The sequence below is a fragment of the Saccopteryx bilineata genome, chromosome 1, assembly GCF_036850765.1.
Source record: "Saccopteryx bilineata isolate mSacBil1 chromosome 1, mSacBil1_pri_phased_curated, whole genome shotgun sequence".
Lineage (NCBI taxonomy): Eukaryota > Metazoa > Chordata > Mammalia > Chiroptera > Emballonuridae > Saccopteryx > Saccopteryx bilineata.
The window spans coordinates 253365061-253385598 of record NC_089490.1 but is presented as its reverse complement, the minus strand read 5'-3'; the positions used below and the strand labels follow the sequence as shown (position 1 = coordinate 253385598).

Genomic DNA, 20538 nt, shown 5'->3' with positions numbered 1-20538 from the left:
TGGCAAATAGCTGCATTCTCCTAAAACTTCACCTGTGGACACCGAAACATGAACTTCATATAATTTTCATATCACCATATATTTCTTCTGTTTATCTATTATTAGGTTAAAAATGTAAAAATTCTTCTTAGCTCAGGCAGTGCGGAAGTAGGCAGCAGGCTGGATTTAGCCTGTAGCCATAGGTTGTGAATGTCTGATGTTATTCTGTAAAATAGCACCTCCCCTCGGAGAGGTGGATAAATCCCCTGAGGGTTATTTCTAATGAAATATTTTCCCAAGCCTTCTGCATGTCTTAAACAGTTTATTTTAAAAATTTAATGTGCAGTGTGAAAATTATCTCTTGGCTTCGCACAAAAATTCCTAATGGTAGGTGTTGAACAATTGGCTACAAGAAAAAAGATGTTTTTTAAAACCATCTTTGCAAAATAAAAAGCCATAAAACTCAAATACATAAAACTAATCATCATATTTATTCTTGCCAGAAATGGAAACTTTAGAAGATCATCCAGTATTCAACTCAGCCATAAAAATTCCACATCAACAAAATGAAAGAAAAAAGCCTTCTGTAGCCACAGAAGGGGAAGGTGCTTTGAACTTCAGTTTATTTGAAAAATCAGCTGCTACTGAGGAAGAAAAAGGTAAAATGAAGGAGAGTATTCCAGGGTGTTATTGTATCCAGTAAATGTTATAATTAGGAAATTTTTACTTTGCATTCTAGCCAACTATATAAGAGGACAGGAAAGTTTGCTCCACAGTTGTGTTGGGAAAGTAATGATAAGATAATGTAATTGTTTGTGGCCTGACCTGTGGTGGCACAGTGGATAAAGCTTTGACCTGCAACTCTGTGGTCACTAGTTCAAAACCCTGGGCTTGCCCAGTCAAGGCACATATGGGAATGGATGCTTCCTGCTCCTCCTGCCCTTCTCTCTCTCCTTCTCTCTTTCTCCCTCCCCTCTCTAAAATGAATTTTAAAAAGTCTTAAATCCATGGCCTCACCTCAGGCACTAAGAAGAACTCGGTTGCTGAGCAACAAGAGCAGCAGCCCCATATGGGCAGAGCATCGCCCCTTTGAGGGCTTGCTGGGTAGATCCCAAGCGGGGTCGGGGTATGTACAGGAATCTGTTTCTCTGCTTTCCCTGCTCTCACTGAATATAAAAAAAAACACTTAAAAAACAAAACATAACATAACTGTCTAGCAATCATGTGATGCCTGGCTTTGGCCTCATCCCTCTTCAGTCCTCCTTCCAGGCTCTTGCCAGTTCCCTTCCCATGACACAGACCTTTATCATGGACATGTGCAGTCCCCTTATCACGCTTGCGTCGTGCTCCAGCTGCGTCCTGCAGCCACGTCCTTCTCCAGAACTCACCGGTTGACCCGGCGCATGTCGTTGTCCAACCAGGCAGCTCCCAGGTGGCCAGCCTGTCTCTCACGTCACAACTCAGTTCAAATGGCCCCTCTTCTCTCCACTTCTCCTGAGTCCTGCCACGCCATCAGACGCAGCGGTGCTGAGTAAATGACTGATGTAGCTGGTATGACCTTGTTAGTCTATAACACAGTCAGGCAAGTCCCACCAAATCCTGTCTTTTCAGTACACGTTCTTTCCACAAATGCCTACTTGTCCTTACTGCTGACATTGTCAGGCTAGCTGGACAGTTATTAACAAAATAATCTAGTCTCTGCCCTCCTCGGAGTCACAGGCTACAAGGGAAGGTAGGCTTTAAATATATGCAGATAGATAACTACAAATTGTGATGTTGCTATCAAAGAGAGAAAGCTGGCTTCTGCCCTGGCCGGATAGCTCAGTTGCTTAGAGCATCATCCAGATACACGAAGGTTGTGGGTTCAGTTCCCAGTCAGGGCACATGCAGGAACAGATGAGTATTTCTGTCTCTCCCCCTTCTTCTCTCTAAAATCAATCAATAAAAAAATTTTAATTAAAACAAGAAAAAGAAAGCAGCCTCTAATAAGAGAGCTCACAAAGGGACCCAGTTCAGATGGAGGAGCCCCTGCTGCAGACTGGCCCTGTGCTCTGGCAGATGCTGGTGTTGCCTGTGATGGGCTGGGAGACCGCATGCGGGAGGCTCAGGTGGGAGAGAGTGTGAGCAGCTCTGTGCAGCAGACCCTGTGATGGGAATGTTGCGTCCCCCTGTCCAGTGCGGGCGCTGCTAGCCAGATGTGAGGACGGAGCCTTGGAAATGTGACTGGTACAACCGAGAAACAGAACTTGTCATTTTAATTGATTTAAACTGAGCCACGTGTGGCTAGTGGCTACTGTCTTGGGCAAGGTGGGCTTAGAGCATTTGATGAGTCAACTGACCATGGAGGGCTGGAGGCAGTAGTGACAGTTCATTCTGTACTTTACATGCAACATTGAGGTGGTGGTGGCAGCTGTTAGAGCAGAGAAATGGCATCTTTCGTCTTTTCAAAAGCTTTCCTGTTCTCTGGTCACGTGCCGAACGTTGGAATTCAGAGTATCCTAGATCAGGGGTCCCCAAACTTTTTACATAGGGGGCCAGTTCTCTGTCCCTCAGACCATTGGAGGGCCGGAGTATAAAAAAAACTATGAACAAATCCCTATGCACACTGCACATATCTTATTTTTAAGTAAAAAAACAAAATGGGAACAAATACAATATTTAAAATAAAGAACAAGTAAATTTAAATCAACAAACTGACCAGTATTTCAATGGGAACTATGCTCCTCTCACTGACCACCAATGAAACAGGTGCCCCTTCCAGAAGTGCGGTGGGGGCCAGATAAATGGCCTCAGGGGGCCGCATGTGGCCCGCGGGCCGTAGTTTAGGGACCCCGTCCTAGATAATCTATTGCACAGAGAGTATGAGATGTTTTACAGAGAAGCACATTTTAAAAATTCAGATTTTCATTGATTTTCTATTAAGAAGGTTTCTGTCAGTCTTTCTGTCCTGTCTTTACCTAATTCTAAAAGTCTGTTGCCAAAAGTGAGAGGGCTTAGATCACTCAAAAGATTGTATATAGGCCCTGGCTGGCTGGCTTAGCAATAGAGCGTTGGCCTGGCATGTGGAAGTCCTGGGTTCGATTCCCGGCTAAGGCACACAGGATAAGCATCCATCTGCTCTCTACGCTTCCCCCTCTCCTCCTCTCCTTTCTCTCTCTCTCTCTCTCTCTCTCTCTCTCTTTCTCTCCCCCCCCCCCCTTCCGCAGCCAAGGCTCCATGGGATCAAAGCTGGCCCAGGCCCTGAGGATGGCTCCATGGCTTCCCCCTCAGGCGCTAGAATGGCTCCAGCTGCAACAGAGCAATGGCCCAGATGGGCAGAGCATCGCCTCCTGGTGGACATGCTGGGTGGATCCGGGTCAGGCACATGCAGGAGTCTGTCTCTGTCTCCCCATTTTTCACTTCAGAAAAATACAAAAAAAAAAAAAAATTGTATACAGGTTGGGGCAAAAGTAGGTTTACAGTGTTGAGTATGCAGAACCCTGAGTTTTAAAAGCTGCTGTGAGAATCATAACCTGTGTGTCTTCCTCCACAGGAGCCCCTATAAACCTGCCCCTGTCTCCCCCTTATTACTGCATGACCATTTTAGAAAGCCAATCTTTGTCTCTCGTTTTAGAGAAAAAGAAAGACCTTCAGGATGTAAGAAATTTTGACTATACTGCTCGAAGCTGGACTGGAAAATCTCCCAAACAATTTCTGATCGATTGGGTCAGGAAGAACCTTCCCAAGAGTCCCAATCCTTCCTTTGAAAAAGTTCCAGTAGGTAGATACTGGAAATGTAGGTATGTTTTTTTGGTTAACTGAATGAACTTTTAGAAAAGTTGAAAATGAAAGTATTTTTGTTTCTCAGGAGTTTGGTCAACATTTAGGAAGCTCTCTAATTCCACATCTCAGGTTGACGGTGCTTCTGAGTCATCATGCCCATGTCTCCCATGGAGATGCCTCGTTTAAATAATTAACGTGAACTGATGTTCAGTGTTGATGGGATTCTGACTTTTTACTTCATCGGTTTGATTTGGACTTTCTCTCGGCTTCCGCAGGGTCCGGGTGGTCAGGTCCGAGAGCGACGTGCTGGTGGCGTGCCCCACGATCCTGACGGAGGACGGCATGCAGGCACAGCACCTGGGGGCCACACTGGCACTCTACCGGCTGGTGAAGGGGCAGGTGAGACTCAGGCCAGGCGTCTCCAACACCATTTGTGGAGGAGAAGCTCTGAGTATCAGTCTACGTGAACTGTGTCTGCGTGTGGCGGTGCGGGCTGAACCGTAGCCCTCTGCACCTGCTTTCTTCACTGACAACTGCTGCTGAGTGATCCGCACCTCCTGCTTCCTGAGAGCTCTGACTCCCTCTCCTAGACACAGTGTGGTCTTTCTCTTCTCAGACCAGAGACCCTGAGACAATTGATTGGTCCAGACATTCAGGCCATATTAATTTACAGATTAAAAATCGTGGTGCTGGGGGGAGTGAATTAAGGAGAATTTTTAAATCATTTTTCCTTTAATATTATATTGTCTTTTCAACTTTAAAACATTATAGACATTGGTTCCAGTTTCAGTGTCATCTTACGTTAAGTGTGAGCTCCCAGCTTAAGGGAAGATTACCGTAAAGCACTACTGAGGGAAGCACTTCGAGGAAAGCTGGTGCTCTGGGGGCGTCCACATTTCCTGTCTACAGCACATGTGTGTGTCTTTCCTCATCTCACGGAGAGCCATGGCCATTCAGACACCAAATAAGTGGAACTCCAAACAATGGTTCTTTTCAGTTTCTGTCAGTAAAAGTTCTTAATGTCTTTATTTCTCTTCTTTAGCCAAATAAGGAATCACAAGCTAAGCTTGCTTGCTGGAAATAAGCATCGGTGTTGTAGAGAGGGCTGTGGGTTCTTGTGTGGCACAGAGTTAGAGGACGCGGACTCCCCCCAGCATGGCTCCCGTGCAGCTCTGGAACCTGTGTGTAGCTCTGGGACCTGTGTGTTACAAAGCTGCGGGGTGTCGGGCCCTGTCGAGGGATGGGGCATCCCCTGCATGTTTGTGTGGCTGTGCTGGGGGGGGCGGGGGGGGAGGGGGGAGTCAGGACATCCGCTCAGGATGTTCTGTGCCCCAGGAGGAAGCACATGGCATGGGGTGACTTAATGCTCACCTCACTTGTGCCAAAGGGCAGATCAGTATCAGCCCATTTTACAGATGGAGAAACACCCCCCCCCCCCCGGTCGTTTGCACAGGGACACAGTGCAGTAAGTTTAATAGCTTCAATGTGACCAGCTGTTCAGCAAATACATGCATGCACATCTTCCATGGAAGTAGTAACTGGCTAGCTGAAGGGGAAGATTGCTGTCCTTCTGAGCTGTAACCTATTTATTGAATGTTGGTATCCATAAGCAGTGAAAATAACACACTGCTGTCTTTTCTGGTGCAGTCAGTCCATCAGTTACTTCCTCCCACGTACCGGGATGTCTGGCTGGAGTGGAGTGACGCAGAAAAGAAAAAGGAGGAATTGAATAAGATGGAGACCAATAAACCACGCGACCTCTTTATCGCCAGACTTCTGAACAAAGTGAAGCAGCAGCTGCAGCAGCAGCAGCAGCAGTATGCTGAGAGCAGGAGGGAGGACGCTGAGGACCCTGCGGAGTCCTGGGAGAACTTAGTCTCCGATGAGGACTTTTCTGCTCTGTCCTTGGAGTCGGAGAAGGCAGAAGACCTGGAACCTGTTAGAAATCTCTTCAGAAAGCTGCAGGGCACACCGAAGTACCAGCGACTCCTGAAGGAAAGGCAGCAGCTGCCTGTGTTCAAGCACAGGAATTCGATCGTGGACACTCTGAAGAGGCACCGGGTGGTGGTTGTGGCGGGTGAGACGGGCAGTGGGAAGAGCACCCAGGTGCCGCATTTTCTCTTGGAGGATTTGCTTCTGAATGAGTCCGGGTCGAGCAAATGTAACATTGTCTGCACCCAGCCCCGCAGGATCTCAGCCGTGAGTCTGGCCACCAGAGTGTGTGATGAATTGGGCTGTGAAAGTGGACCCGGAGGAAGGGTAAGATGTTCACCGCCCCTACAGTGAGCGTGTGGTGTTACTCCCTTTGCTCTTGGGACCCGAGTGGTACCTACACGGATAGGGGGTCGGCCGTTACAGTGACTCTAGCACACCTCAGACGTGTCCTCTTCTGTTGGGTGGGTGTGATGTCTGCCCCCCTCCTCCAGAGCTAAGCTGTTGTTAAAGTGCTCACGTAAAAGAAACTACGTTCAGTTTAATAACTGAATGTTCAAATATGTCACATACTAAATTGAACATTCAAAGATTATAGACATATAAATTTGACTTCAATCTCATATATCTCAAATTTTTGCAATTCATTTCTGTGGAGTGTATTTTTGATTGGTTTTTATTCTTTTCAGTGAGCAGAAGGGGAAGACAATGTAGAAGAAAATTCTGGACTTTGTTCAAACCCTGTATTTAAAACAAAATAGGAAAAGTCTTTCTTGTCCCTTTTGCCATGCTGATGTACACAGAACTAGCTAAACCTTAACCAGAATGCCTACTAAACACGGGAGTTAACCAAATTGGAATTCCAAGGTCCTGTGACTCAGCTTGATTATACTTTGTTGTTTCTAAAGATGGGACTTAACATTTTTGTCTCTATCTTTAAGATAGGTACCCTTCCTTAAAAAGAAATTATTTAGCAAATTGTTTGGGTTTCTTTCATGGACTATAAGAAAAAAAGACAGTTTGCCTTAAAAATAAGTTACATGAAGGGACTACGGACATGTACCGAAAACGGGGATGTCTGAGGCGTGAAACAATGTGATGGGACTAGAAGTGACTCCAAGAGCCCTATCTAACCATGTCCCCCTGGGAAGTCCAATAAAAAGGAAAGGAGTCCTGTCAGTCACCCCTGGTGTGGCGGCAGCTGCTCTTCATGGTGATCTTGATGGGATCGGGATGGAATAGCAGACTGAAATGTAGGGGTCGCCCCAACTTCCGTCCCTCAGTGCCGCAGCATTAAACATCTGTAGCGTTTCTGTATCCTACTGTGGGGCTCCATGCAAGACAGCTTTTTGTCTTAACCCAAACAACAAAGGTTTCTCTTGTTTAAAATTAACAAAGCAGATGTTATGGTTTTCTATGCCTGAAGACCATGGGAAGATAATTTGGAGGATCAGTTGCACTAAGTCTGTAGTGGGGTCAGCCCCTGTGCCTCACTCTTGAACACCTGTCTCCCGGGTCATGTGTGAGACTCTAACCTCGCCTTGCGTGCTCCCTTCAGAATTCTTTGTGTGGATATCAGATCCGGATGGAATCGCGGGCTAGCGAATCTACCAGGTTACTCTATTGTACAACAGGAGTTTTGCTGAGGAAACTCCAAGAAGATGGTCTCCTAACCAGCGTGTCTCATGTTATTGTCGATGAGGTGAGTAGCTCCTGTGGTCATGTTCACATAAATTTTAAACGTTGCAGTACTGAGAAGACACTACTTGTAGTGCTGCTCGCCAGTCTTTTCTTTGTGCTCATACGTGTGAGACGCTTTACGTATAATGATTTAATCTTCTCTGACAGCTGTGTCTCTGTTGATCAGTTTAGCAAATCCTGTATAATATTTGCTATGTGCCAGATGCTATTCACATGACTTTATATAAGATTATTTAGCCCTCCCGCAATCCAGTGTAGAGATTACTCTATCTTGCCATTCAGGAATTGAGGCAGAGAGGTTCAGTAGCTGTACAAGTTCACTCAGCCAGTAAGTTCCATAGCTGGGGTTCAAGTCCAGGTGCCCTGGCTGGGTCTGCTCTCGCTGATACACTGTTTCTCTGCCACCATCAGCTATGAAAGGCTTGTCTCTGATTCTTACAGAGAACGAGGAATCCTCATCAATATGTCATTTTCTCTATAGATACACCTCTACTTGAATCATCTTTGAATGTACTTAAATTGAATCATCGCTAAAAGTTTCACATTAGAATTATTTTAAATGGCATACCAGCCTAGCATATGTAAACTGATTTGCTCTATATATATTTTTTCCAAGGCTAAATAAGATGTATAACATTTCTATTATTCAAAAATATTTTTAAAAGTTTCCCTGATGTGAAGTTTTTGTGAATGTATGTTAATTTACATAAATTCAGAGGCAGTAGTGAAAATTCAGTCATTGTTGATTTTTAATTAGTAGACTACATCTAGATTATTGGGTTATTTTTCCTCCTTTGGGTTAAAAATATTAGAAGTTTATGAAATTCAAAAATGAAAATAAAAATTATAATCTTATGACCCAGAAGAAAAGCAATGTTGATATTTCATTTGTATATTTATATCTGTGTACACTTACAATTCTTTCATGTCATTAGTCTATGAGAGCATAGCTTTATGGTATATAATTTGGATGTCCCATATTTGTTTAACCATTTTCCTATTGGACAAGTTTAGGTTAAGATGTTTTTTAATAATGTAATATTTTGGTAGTAGAAAAGTAATAGGAATTCATTTTGGGGGGGGTCTTTTATTTTTTTTAATTAATTTATTTATTTGAGAGAGAGTGGAAGAGACAGAGACAGACAGACAGAAACATCAGTCTGTTCCTGGGTGTGCCCTGACTGGGGATTGAAATCCTCAATCTCTGTATTGGGATGATGCTTTAACCAACTGAGCTATCTGGCCAGGCAGGAGTCTTTCTTTAATGGGGGAAGAGATTGTACTGTCATCACTAAGATATCAGAAAGGATGCGGCTGTTGAAGCAGGCCCGTGGGTGACTGCTGTGGGGTGGGTCACACCTGTAGCTTTGCATGGCCAAGACCTGGCTGCTGTCAGGCTCCTCGAGGACCAGCACACGCCACAGTGCTGATTTATTTACGATGGGGAGCTTTTGCTGCTAGGAACGTTGGGACACTTGTATTAGCTGGTCAGTCAGTCCTTGAAGCCCAGTTTATCAGCACATCATGTGTGTCAGGGTGAACCATGGCTGACAAGCCAGCCAGGCTCAGGGAGCGGTTTCCAGTGGTGTAGTATTAGCAATCTGTAGATGGGACTTACTGAACGGTGGCACTGCCAGTGTCATGAACAGGGCAGTCAGAGTCATAGAAGGCCCCGAAGTCACTGTGTTAGTGAGGATGGTGCAAGCGATGACGTTGCCACAGAGCTCATAGCATGTGGAGCCTTCGTTATGCAGATGCTCAGGATTCTTCTGGCCTTCAGTGGCAGCTTGCTTCTCGTGTGGCCTTCCTCAGCGCTGACGCAGGTCACTTCCTCTGTAACTGCACATCATACTCTGCTAAACTAGGAACTCTGCCCTGGAGAGTGCTGTCCGGGTCACTGCTAATCCCCAGTGTCTGACACAGTGCTGGGCACTCGCCCTCGGCTGCACTCTGTCTTAAAGCTTTGCCTGAGCTCACATGTCACCACCGTTCTGTAAGGTCTGCATTATTTGTGTTCTCATTTAGGAGCAGAGACAGACCCAGAGATAGTTAAGTTTGCTAAAGTCAACTGCAAGTGGCTAGACCAAGATCTGAACCCAGGCAACTGATTCCAGAGCCTGAACTCGTAACCAGTCTTGCCTTCCTTCCGGACAGACGCATTGTCAGACCTGTTTTCATGTGGGCTTTCTCGACGTGCCTCAGTTCTGTGTGCTGCCTTACCGCTCACACAGTGGGGCAGGAGGAAGGCCGAGTGGGGAGCCAAACGGCACACAGTGGGGCAGGAGGAAGGCCCTTTGGGGAGCTGGTTGGCACACAGTGGGGCAGGAGGAAGGCCTTGCAGGGAAGTGGTTGGCAGGGGGTTCCACCAGCATTTCACACAGTGGGGCAGGAGGAAGGCCGTGCTGGGGGCTGGACGGCACACAGTGGGGCTGGAGGAAGGCCATGCGGGGAGCTAGATGGCACACAGTGGGGCAGGAGGAAGGCTGTGCAGGGAGCTGGTCAGCAGAGGGTCCCACCAGCATCTCACACAGTGGGGCAGGAGGAAGGCCATTCAGGGAGCTGTATGGCAGGGTGTCCCACCAGCAGGTACCTGGCTCTGACCACGTGCGTGGTTATCACACTGGTGGTGCGTTCACATTGCCCATCACCGAATGCGGCCATTGCTCAGGCAGGTGATAGAGAACCTGTCAGATCCCTACACACCCAACCCCCTTTTCCTCGGGAGTGAGTAAGCCATGTGCTCTGTGATGGCAACAGCACAGTTTTCTATTAATGGCAGAACACCAGGAGCCACCCTGGCCTTTCAGGGAAACTTGGGAGACACTCTAACCTTACTGCTCAAACTCATGCAAGTCCTGCTATCGTAGGTAACTTTGTTCATTAAATCTGATTTTCCTGGCTACAGTTTTACAGGGCGACTTCATTTCCAGGTCTGAAGATCTTCCCGACTTGAAACATACAGCTTCTCTCTCCTCCACATGTATCCACTGTTTAAATATTGATTAACTTTTCTATTTGAGTGTCTGGTTATTTTAGCCTCTTACTAGGCCTCATAGATGGTTAATTTTTTTATTCCCTTTTTACTAGGTTCATGAAAGGAGTGTCCAGTCAGATTTCTTACTAGTCATCCTGAAGGAGATTTTGCAGAAGCGCTCTGACCTCCACTTGATTCTAATGAGCGCCACTGTGGACAGTGAGAAGTTCTCCACGTACTTCACGCACTGCCCTATTCTCAGGATTTCAGGGAGAAGCTATCCTGTTGAGGTACGTTTTCCTTATAATTCGTCTGTGAACAGGAACCACATTCCCTCTAAGAAGTATTTCTCCACCAGAGCGGCCAAGCGCGCAGGCTGAAAGAGGCGTGCGCAGGGCCGTGCAGGTTGGGAGGGGACCGCCGATGGCCTGGGGCAGAAGGTGGCCAGTGCTGCCCTGACTTGGGGGAGTCCCCTGGCTGGCACACCCGGGAAGTGTGTGCCCAGACCTCTCTGTGCAGGTCGAGGGCTGCTGCTGGGTGGCCAGGAGCCCCCGCTTCTCCACCCCGCACTTTGAGGCTCGGCCTGGAAGCCTCCTTGCTGCCTGCTCCAGCTTTCACCGTGTTCGTGTGGAACAGACAGACAGCACACTGTGACTTGTCCTGAGACATCCGGGACAGACTCCTGCCCAAACAGGGCAGCACAGAGCTTTTTCCCTAATACTCTAAATTAGCATTGGGTGGCAGTCCCCTGTTCTCTTTTCAGTGCTGTTTACTGAAATGAGCTTGCGTTCACTGTTTACATGTCTTAATCCACGTAGGTTTTCCATCTGGAAGATGTAATAGAACAAACAGGCTTTGTGCTGGAGAGAGACTCAGAATATTGCCAGAAATTTCTGGAGGAGGAAGAGGAAATAACCATCAATGTTACGAGCAAAGCAGGGGGAATAAGAAAGTATCAGGTAAAAAGAAAACGTTTTGGAAGACGTGGTCATGCTGTTCAGAACGCCACCTGCCACAAGGGTTTGAAATCATCTGCTGGCATGAATTCTGGTGTAATTGCTAGAAAAGGAACAGATACAATTAAAAGCAAATTCTAAAGGTCGTTTAATCGTTGTTTCCTAGAGTTTAGTCTTTGGCTCATGATTGATTATCTTCCTACACTGTTCTGGGCCGTACAAGCACACGTAAACAGCCGAGAGCCATACGTAAAAGGTCACGTCTGTTGTTTCACAGCAGTGGTCAGTTATAGAGGGTAACAGTAAGGAGATCATCTATAGTGATTTTCTCTGCTTCTGACCACCACAGGTGGTCAGGGGTAGGCAGACACGGGTTCTTGCCAGCAGTTTCCTGAGCAGTCCATGTCTGGCATGAGCCATCCGTTGCTCCATGGTGAAGCTGTCACATGCAAGCACAGTTCCCACAGGAGAGTGACATGCACACATGTCATCCTGGGGTTAGCTAGTGCTACTGTTCCTGGGTTTTCATTGTATCCATGATACTTCATGCATATATCCAAGTCTGTGGGAAGCACAAAGTTACTTTATTAAGTAAACAGATAGACCAAGAAAGCAGAAAACTACAATCTTTCTCTAAAACATCAGAGATAGAAATTAGAAACTAAAGAAATATTTCCGAAAATGAAAGGTATTCCACAGAGCTGATTGGAACTCAGCAACCAAAATAAGATCTAGAAAGAATGAGTCAACATGACCAGGTGGTGGCGCAGCTGGTAGAGCATTGATCTGGGATGCTTAGGACCCAGCTTCAAAACCCTCAGATCGCTGGCTTAAGCGTGGGCTCTTCTGGCTTGAGTGCAGGCTCACCAGCTTGAGCACAGCATCGCTGGCTTAAGTGTGGGATTATTGACACGATCCCATGGTTGCTGGCTTGAACCTAAAGTTGCTGGCTTGAGCAAGGGGTCACTGGTTCAACTGGAGCTCCTAGTCAAGGCACGGATGAGAAGCAATCAATGAACAACTAAGGTGATGCAACTATTGATACTTCTCATATCTCTCTCTTTCTGTCTCACTTTAAAAAAAAAAATGAGGCAGGTATAAACTACTTATTAAAGTTACTATGGCCTCTTGACCTGGTGCTTCTCAGTTGCCACAGAACAGTGGGTGCTGTGTTCTGTTTTCTCCAGTTCTTTAGTATATCTGTGCCAAGATGAAAAGCTTTGTTATAGCTAAACGGGCTGGATGAAATTAAATTATAGCAGAGATGGAATATTATTCTTTTTCCACTGTTAAAAATTGTACTCTTGTTATATTTTAACAAAGTAATCACGGTGACCATGAGAAAAATACAGATCTTTTTTCTTCTTTGTCTTACAAATATACTTAATGCATTGATTCATCTTTTTCTGGTTGTGTTTCTTTTAGGAATCTATCCCAGTTCAGACTGGGGGTGGTGCTGACCCAAATCCCCTGTACGAGAAGTTCAGCAGCCGCACGCAGCACGCCCTTTTCTGCATGAATCCATACAAGGTCAACCTGGACCTCATTGTGGAGCTTCTTACGTTTCTAGGTATAGACACATTTCTAGTACGTCTCCATGTGTGTTGATAAGACTCTTCTGTTAACTAGAGGGGTTTTATTAATACCTTATGTGCTATTCCTTCTCTTTCTTATTTTGAATATTGTATCTTTAAAACTGCAGATAGGAATCCCCAGTTCAGAAATATTGAAGGAGCAGTGTTGATCTTTTTACCTGGCCTTGCTCATATTCAGCAGCTGTATGATCTCCTATCAGCTGACAGAAGGTTTTCTTCTGAACGGTAAGTACAAGTCTTTTTTTTTTTTTTAATTGATTTTAGAGAGATAGAAACATCAATCTGTTTTTTTATGTGCCCTGACCAGGGATCAAACCTGCAACCTTTACATATCAGGATGGCCCTCTAACCAACCAAGTTATCTGGCCAGGGTATTACAGATCTTTCTTATAGAGTGTTAAAATAGAAAACTGTTTCAGCCTGCCCTTGGTGGTGCAGTGGATAGAACAATGACCTGGAACACTGAGGTCCCTGGTTTGAACCCCTGGGCTTGCCCGGTCAAGGCACATATGACAAGCAAGCAATGAACAATTAAAGTGAAGCAACTATAAGTTGATACTTCTCGCTCCCTCCCCTTCCCGTAAAAATCAATAAAAATAAAATCTAAAAAAAAGAGAAAGAAAAAAATGTTTCATACATTAAAATTTTTGATCAGAGCATTAAGTGTTTTTACCTTCAGTTAAAATTGGCCATGGGGAAAGAAGCAAGGTTTTTATTTTTGTTGTGTTTTTTTTTTTAAGTGAGAGGAGAGCAGATAATGAGACAGACTTCTGCATGTGACTTGACCAGGATCAACCCCACAACCCCCATCTGGGGCTGATGCTTGAATCAACTGAGCTATCCTCAGTGCTTCAGGCTAACAGACCAACCAAGCCACTGGCTGTGAGAAGGGAAGAGAAATAAGGTGGAGAGGGAGGAGGAGAGAAGCAGATGGTTCTGCTGTGATGAGTATATGGGGCTTCATTGTGTGCTCTGACCAGGAGTTGAACCCGGGATGTCCCTATGGTGGGCCAACGCTCTATCCACTGAGCCAGCTGGCTAGGGCCACGACTTTGTATTTCTTTTAACATTTCTATTAGAGCATTTCATCTACTAAAAATTTTAGGTATGATTTCTGCGTTTGTTTTATTTTAATATATTAAGCAGATTCCCAGCCAGGTAGCTCTTGTTGGTTAGAGCGTCCTCCTGATAGACCAGGGTTGCAGGCTCCACCCCAGGTCAGGGCACATACAAGAATCCACCAAGCAATGCATAAGTAGAATACATTGATGTTTCTCTTTCTCTCCTTTTCTCTGTCTTATCTAAAATCAATAAAAAAATTTAAAAATATATGATTAAGCAGAGGGAGTCCTGTGGTTAAGAATAAGATGGCGAGTCCCCTCCCAAAACCCCTCGATGGGTCAGAACCCCAACAGGCTGTAGCTTGTCACCTACTTATACTGCATTTGCAGCCTGTCCGCCTGGTTGGAGTTTATTATTGCTTTCATGGTTGGCACGTCAATATCAGAAAATTTTAAAAATTCTTTTAAACCCTAGAGTCCATTTAATTCATTCATATGAAATTTTTTCTCTTTAATGAGTATATGGGGTTACATTGTACCATTATCAGGACTTTTGTGTGTTTAAAATTTTTCATAATAAAATATATTAAAGTTGCTTCCTATTTGCAAATAAATTTTGTTATTCTTTGCAGTGTCTTCTAAAGAGAAAGTCTTGCTAAGAACTATGATTTTAACTTTCAGATATAAAGTGATAGCTCTGCATTCTATTCTTTCAACCCAAGATCAGGCTGCAGCATTCACGCTCCCTCCTGCAGGAGTCAGGAAGGTAAAGTTCAGGCCTGCAGATGTATGTGTGATCTGTCTGAGTGTCCATGAGAGTGCGATGGCTTTGTACGTCCGAGACAGTTGTTAACATGCAGTACCTTACCGCAGTGGTTTTTAGCCGCCAGTCTGCGGACCAGTACCGGTCCGCCAGAAATTTCATTCCAGTCCACACGTCAGGGTGGTTAACTTTTTTGCGGACTAGCAGTTGAAAACCACTGGTTTAGGCCCTGGCCGGTTGGCTCAGTGGATAGAGCGTTGGCCTGGCATGCGGATGTCCCAGGTTCAATCCCCATCAGGGCACACAGGAGAAGCAACCATCTGCTTCCTTTCCCCACGTTCTTCTCCCCTTCTTCTCTCTCTTCTCTTGCAGCCAGTGGTTTAATTGGTTCGAGCATCGGCCCTGGGTGCTGAGGATAGCTCAGTTGATTTGAGCATCAGCCCCAGACGGGGATTTGTGGGTGGATCCCAGTCGGGGCGCATGGGGAAGTCTGTCTATCTCCCCTTCTCTTACTTGGAAGGAAGGGGGGAAATGAAGGAGTGGGGGAGGGAGGGAGGAAGGAAGGAGGGAGGGAAAAGAATAGGAAGGAAGGAAAGAAGAGAGGGAAGGAGGGAGGGAAAGGAAGGAAGGAAGGAAGGAAGACCATTGGTTTACATGATAGCACATTGCTGAAAGTTGTTCCCTAAATGTTTTGGTATTTTGTTTATTTTTAGGTTGTTTTAGCAACAAATATTGCTGAGACGGGTATTACAATTCCAGATGTTGTATTTGTAATTGATACTGGGAGGACAAAAGAAAATAAGTAAGTTTGACTTTCTCAAATCAAAACATTTTAAACATGAAGAGAAATTAGGGCCTGACTGGTGGTGGCTCAGTGGATAGAGCGTCAACTTGGGATGCTGAGGACCCAGGTTAGAAACCCTGAGGTCGCTGGCTTCAGCACAGACTCACCAGTTTGAGTGCAGGGTTGCCAGCTTGAGCACTGGCTTGAAACCCAAGGTCACTCACTGGCTAGGCGTAAGGCCCCAGTCAAGGCACATATGAGAAGCAATCAGTGAGAAACTAAGGTGCTGCAGCTATGAATTGATGCTTTTCGTGATGCTCCCTTCCTGTCTCTTTCTCTCTCTCAGACAAAAATTAAAAAAAAAATGTTTAGGGCTCTTGAAATTTCAGAAGTTACAGAATTATAGAGGGGAAATTTCAAATATCCTGATTCTGCCCAAAGCAAAACTGTAGGAAACTTGAAAATGCCTGAATCGATGTTCAACTTCACGTCACAGGTTTCCCCTTAGTAGCCAGTGTGCTGCTATTTTAGTAAAGCATTCTCAGAAAATTTTCAGGACATATATGTGTTTGTGAAATAAATTATTTTATGAAAGCATTATTTATGGGATTATAAGAAAGAACATGGATTTTGAAATTAAATATAGTTAGGTTTAAATCTTTTATCTATAATATTGAGCAAATAATATAACCATCAATAATAATCATCCATTTTTTTGTATATAAATGGGGAAAATGAAAATTTCATGCTTCAGTGTACCTAGTACAGTAATTGGCACAATGTAACAATCTTCATCAAGATGATTATTTTGTTAATATTTTAATGTTTGCATTACATAAATAGTTGTTAGCACCTTAGCAATCTCTTACCATCTGCAAACACTGTCCCCGGTGTTAGGCAGTACCTGGAAATGAGTCCATTATTCAGCATAGAGCAAACCCTTGATTTTTAACATTGTACCTTCAGAGAAGTGTGCTCAGGGTTTAACTGTATCCTGTGAAATGGTAAATGATGATGTTCACAGTGGCCTATCTCAGATGTTTCAAACAGTTCTTGTTACATAGTTAATAGACATTGCACTAAAAAAACTTTCCATGGTCAGATTGGGAAAAGGTAAATTATACAGGGTTTTTTCTTGTGCCAGAGATTTAGTTTGGTAGCATGAGATTTGGTGTGCAATGCTTACTAAATTATATAAATATGAAACATTATTTGGAAAATATTGATTCACAATGATGATGGACTTTCTTTAGCCAACTTTCACCTTAGTTTTAAGAGTCATATTTCGGCCTGACCTGTGGTGGTGCAGTGGATAAAGCGTCGACTTGGAAATGCTGAGGTCGCCGGTTTGAAACCCTGGGCTTGCCTGGTCAAGGCACATATGGGAGTTGATGCTTCCAGCTCCTCCCCCTCTTCTCTCTCTCTGTCTCTCCCTCTCCTCTCTAAAAAAATGAATAAATAAATAAATTAAATAAAAAAAAGAGTCATATTTCGGCTTTCTCAGCTCTTAAGTCAGTTATGCATGTAACGTTCCCCACCGCTCCCTCAGGTACCACGAGAGCAGCCAGATGAGCTCTTTGGTTGAGACGTTCGTCAGCAAGGCGAGCGCTCTGCAGCGCCAGGGCCGAGCCGGGCGGGTCTGTGCGGGGGTCTGCTTCCGCCTGTACACGCGAGAGAGGTAGGCCTGGCCGGACATGGCAAGACAGCGCGCCGGGAGCGCAGCGTGGTGTGCCCGCTGACCCGGGGAGTGTGCACTGTTTTGTTTTTCAGATTTGAAGGCTTTATGGACTACTCCGTGCCTGAAATCTTACGTGTACCTTTGGAGGAGTTATGTCTTCATGTCATGGTAATCCCTCAGGAACTCAGATTGAGTTTATTTCTCACCCCTTCCTAGGAAAAGAAAAAAAATGAAGACCTAAATTTATCTTCCCTTGTGTGAATCCAGATGTTGTTCTTAAATACCTGGCCCCTGCCTCACCATTTTATAAGTAAACCCACTGTGCATTACTTCTGCCACAGATGCTCTTGTTTCACAGATTAAAATACAGTCTCATCCACCCTGGCTGGGGAGCTCAGTTAGTTAGAGCATTGCCCTAACATGCCAAGGTTGTGGGTTCGGTCAGGTCAGGGCACATACAGGAATCAACCAGTGAATGAATAGATAAGTGGAACAACAGATCAACATTTCTCTTTCTCCCTTCCTCTCTCTCTCAAGTCAATTAAAAAAAATTTTTTTTTAAAGTACACAGGACAGCATAAGCAGATGGTGGTGCAGTGAATAGAGCATCTGGCTGGCACACTGCGGACCCAGGTTTGAAACCCTGAGATGCTGGCTTGAAGCCCAAGGTCACTGGCTTGAACAAGGGGTCACTGGCTCAGCTGGAGCACCCCATACTTCCTGCCAATCAAGACACATAGGAGAAATAATCAATGAACAACTAAAATGATAAAGTCACACAACTATGAGTTGATGCTTCTAATCTCTCTCCCTGTCGCTCCCTCTGAAAATAAAACAACCCACTGTGCACAGCACAGTCCCCTAAAACAAAGTTACATGGCCAAAGTAACAGTAGTGTCGACACTGAGAAACCATGACCTAACCCAAGGGCTTCCTAGTCGGACAGATCTGTGATGTCATTCAGTTTTCAGATTTTTTACTATAAAAATCAGGAATGAAGAAACTAAAAATATGGACTGGAAGGTCTCACTCACATGCCCACCCCGCTTCACACACACACACGCACACACACTGCCAATCACAAACACAAGGAGCAGCAGTCCTTACTCAGACGCCCGTCCTCTTGCTCTAAGTGGTGCTGACTCAGCCTGTGTCCAGCAGCTCCTCTTCGAGCTGTGCTGACCCGTCACTCTCTCCGCTCCACAGAAGTGCAGTCTCGGTTCCCCTGAAGACTTCCTCTCCAAAGCCTTAGACCCTCCTCAGCCACAGGTGATCAGCAACGCGATGCACCTGCTCCGGAAGATCGGAGCCTGTGAGCCGAGTGAGCCCAAGCTGACCCCCTTGGGCCAGCACCTTGCGGCACTGCCTGTGAACGTCAAGATAGGCAAGATGCTCATTTTCGGGGCCATATTCAGTTGCCTGGACCCAGTGGTAAGATGGTCTCGTTGCTGCTGCTTCTCTCCAAGTAGCATTTTGGCCAGGAAATTATTAAGGATGAAAATCATTTTTAACTTGTAATTTGATTTTTTTTTAACTAAATAGAATGTCTGTACTAACATTAAAATGCAGGAGGTCTGGGCCCTGGCCGGTTGGCTCAGTGGTAGAGCGTCAGCCTGGCGTGCAGAAGTCCCGGGTTCGATTCCTGGCCAGGGCACACAGGAGAAGCGCCCATCTGCTTCTCCACCCCTCCCCCTCTCCTTCCTCTCTGTCTCTCTCTTCCCCTCCCGCAGCCGAGGCTCCATTGGGGCAGAGATGGCCTGGGCGCTGGGGATGGCTCCTTGGCCTCTGCCCCAGGCGCTAGAGTGGCTCTGGTCAAGACAGAGCAACGCCCCAGAGGGGTAGAGCGTCGCCCCCTGGTGGGCGTGCTGGGTGGATCCCGGTCGGGCGCATGCAGGAGTCTGTCTGACTGTCTCTCCCCGTTTCCAGCTTCAGAGAAATACAAAAAAAAAAATGCAGGAGGTCTGAAAGCTTAATGAGAGCTTTAACTTTGTATACAAGAAACATATTCATCTATTTCCTTACATATGCTGTAGCTACTGCTTTATACATGGGTTTGGTCATCTAGACATTTGCTATGAAGCATCCCCCTTGAGGTATTTATTTAGTTTGTGTGGGCACACAGTCAGTTCTCAGGCAGCTCTGAACCCCACGGACTTCCATAAATAGAATCAGAATTCTTCTTCCCTGTTTCTCTCTGCACTTTAATTCTGTCACAGGTGCTCACACTGTAGATTAAAAGACAGTCTCAAAGCCTAAATGCCAGCCATTGCCAGTAGCTTAGTTTTCTCAAACCATCTCAGAATTAACAGGTTTTGTGCCTCTGGTGGGGTCTCTGGACTCCTACGTCTGTGAGGCCATTTCATCTTTCCAGCTTTATTGAGCTGTGGCCTTTCCTGGGACTGCAGATCAAGCCCGTTAGAAAAACAGGACAGAGGGGCCATGACGTTCTCTAGATACCAGAATCATGTTCAGTGCAGAGGGTCACCTGGGCCACAACGGTTGATCTGAAAAGCATCAATAAGTGAGTCGTTATGCGGTCCAAACTGTTTTAAAAGTACGGAGTGGGGCAAACATAGGCTTACAGTGTGAGTATGTGAAACAGTTTATTCTATCGTTATTATTTTATTATTTTCCATACAACCAGTTGTAAACCTGCCTTTGCCCATCCTGGACTTTGCAGGCAGTGGAAATTCCGCAGGCCAGGGGTCGAGCTGTGATTCTGGGGTTGGTTCTGACTGACAGACAACAAATCTCTCAGACACTCAGCTCCTCTGATCTCTGAACCTAGTGGTAGGACCTCCTCTCTCACCAGGATGGTATAAAAGTAGAGTGATACAATGGAGACTTGTTAGCTGTTGTAGAGCCTGAGAACGTACTGAGAAGCAGCAGCGTGCACCTTAAAGTGCAGCTGTTCTGTGACTGGTCCTATTGCTGTGGTGGCCATCGGTGCGTCCTCCTTAAAGGCACATGGCTTTTCTGGGCAGGCCACGCTGGCTGCGGTCATGACAGAGAAGTCGCCGTTCACCACCCCGATTGGCCGGAAAGACGAAGCGGACCTGGCGAAGTCAGCCCTGGCCCTAGCGGACTCTGACCACCTGACCATCTACAATGCGTATCTGGGGTGAGGGGTCAGCTGCAGGTGGTCGGGCCTGGGCTGACCTGTTTTAAATATCTACCTTGACTTCCCTTAAAAAGATTTAAATTCATATCTCATTTAAATTATTTTTAGTTATGTCATCTATCTAGGCATAATTATTTATTTAACAGATTCATGGTTTTATAATCTCTTCTAAAATTTAAGAACAATGTACGTTGTATAACTATACGTGTATGATTATAGCTGGTTAATTTAC

The 20538-nt window shown here is 45.4% G+C and overlaps 1 protein-coding gene across 1 annotated transcript in view; it reads left to right on the top strand.

Annotated features, from left to right (window-relative positions):
• The window catches only part of DHX29 (DExH-box helicase 29), a 39286-nt gene that overhangs the window by 10872 nt on the left and 7876 nt on the right, over window positions 1–20538 (top strand). The window contains exons 8-22 of the mRNA XM_066240858.1: window positions 483–638; window positions 3593–3758; window positions 4017–4140; window positions 5389–6000; window positions 7232–7375; window positions 10462–10638; window positions 11167–11307; window positions 12730–12874; window positions 13007–13124; window positions 14642–14726; window positions 15437–15525; window positions 17057–17185; window positions 17278–17353; window positions 18392–18616; window positions 20170–20306. Of these exons, the coding sequence (XP_066096955.1) occupies window positions 483–638; window positions 3593–3758; window positions 4017–4140; window positions 5389–6000; window positions 7232–7375; window positions 10462–10638; window positions 11167–11307; window positions 12730–12874; window positions 13007–13124; window positions 14642–14726; window positions 15437–15525; window positions 17057–17185; window positions 17278–17353; window positions 18392–18616; window positions 20170–20306 (2524 nt within the window). The remainder of the gene's footprint in view (window positions 1–482; window positions 639–3592; window positions 3759–4016; window positions 4141–5388; window positions 6001–7231; window positions 7376–10461; window positions 10639–11166; window positions 11308–12729; window positions 12875–13006; window positions 13125–14641; window positions 14727–15436; window positions 15526–17056; window positions 17186–17277; window positions 17354–18391; window positions 18617–20169; window positions 20307–20538) is intronic.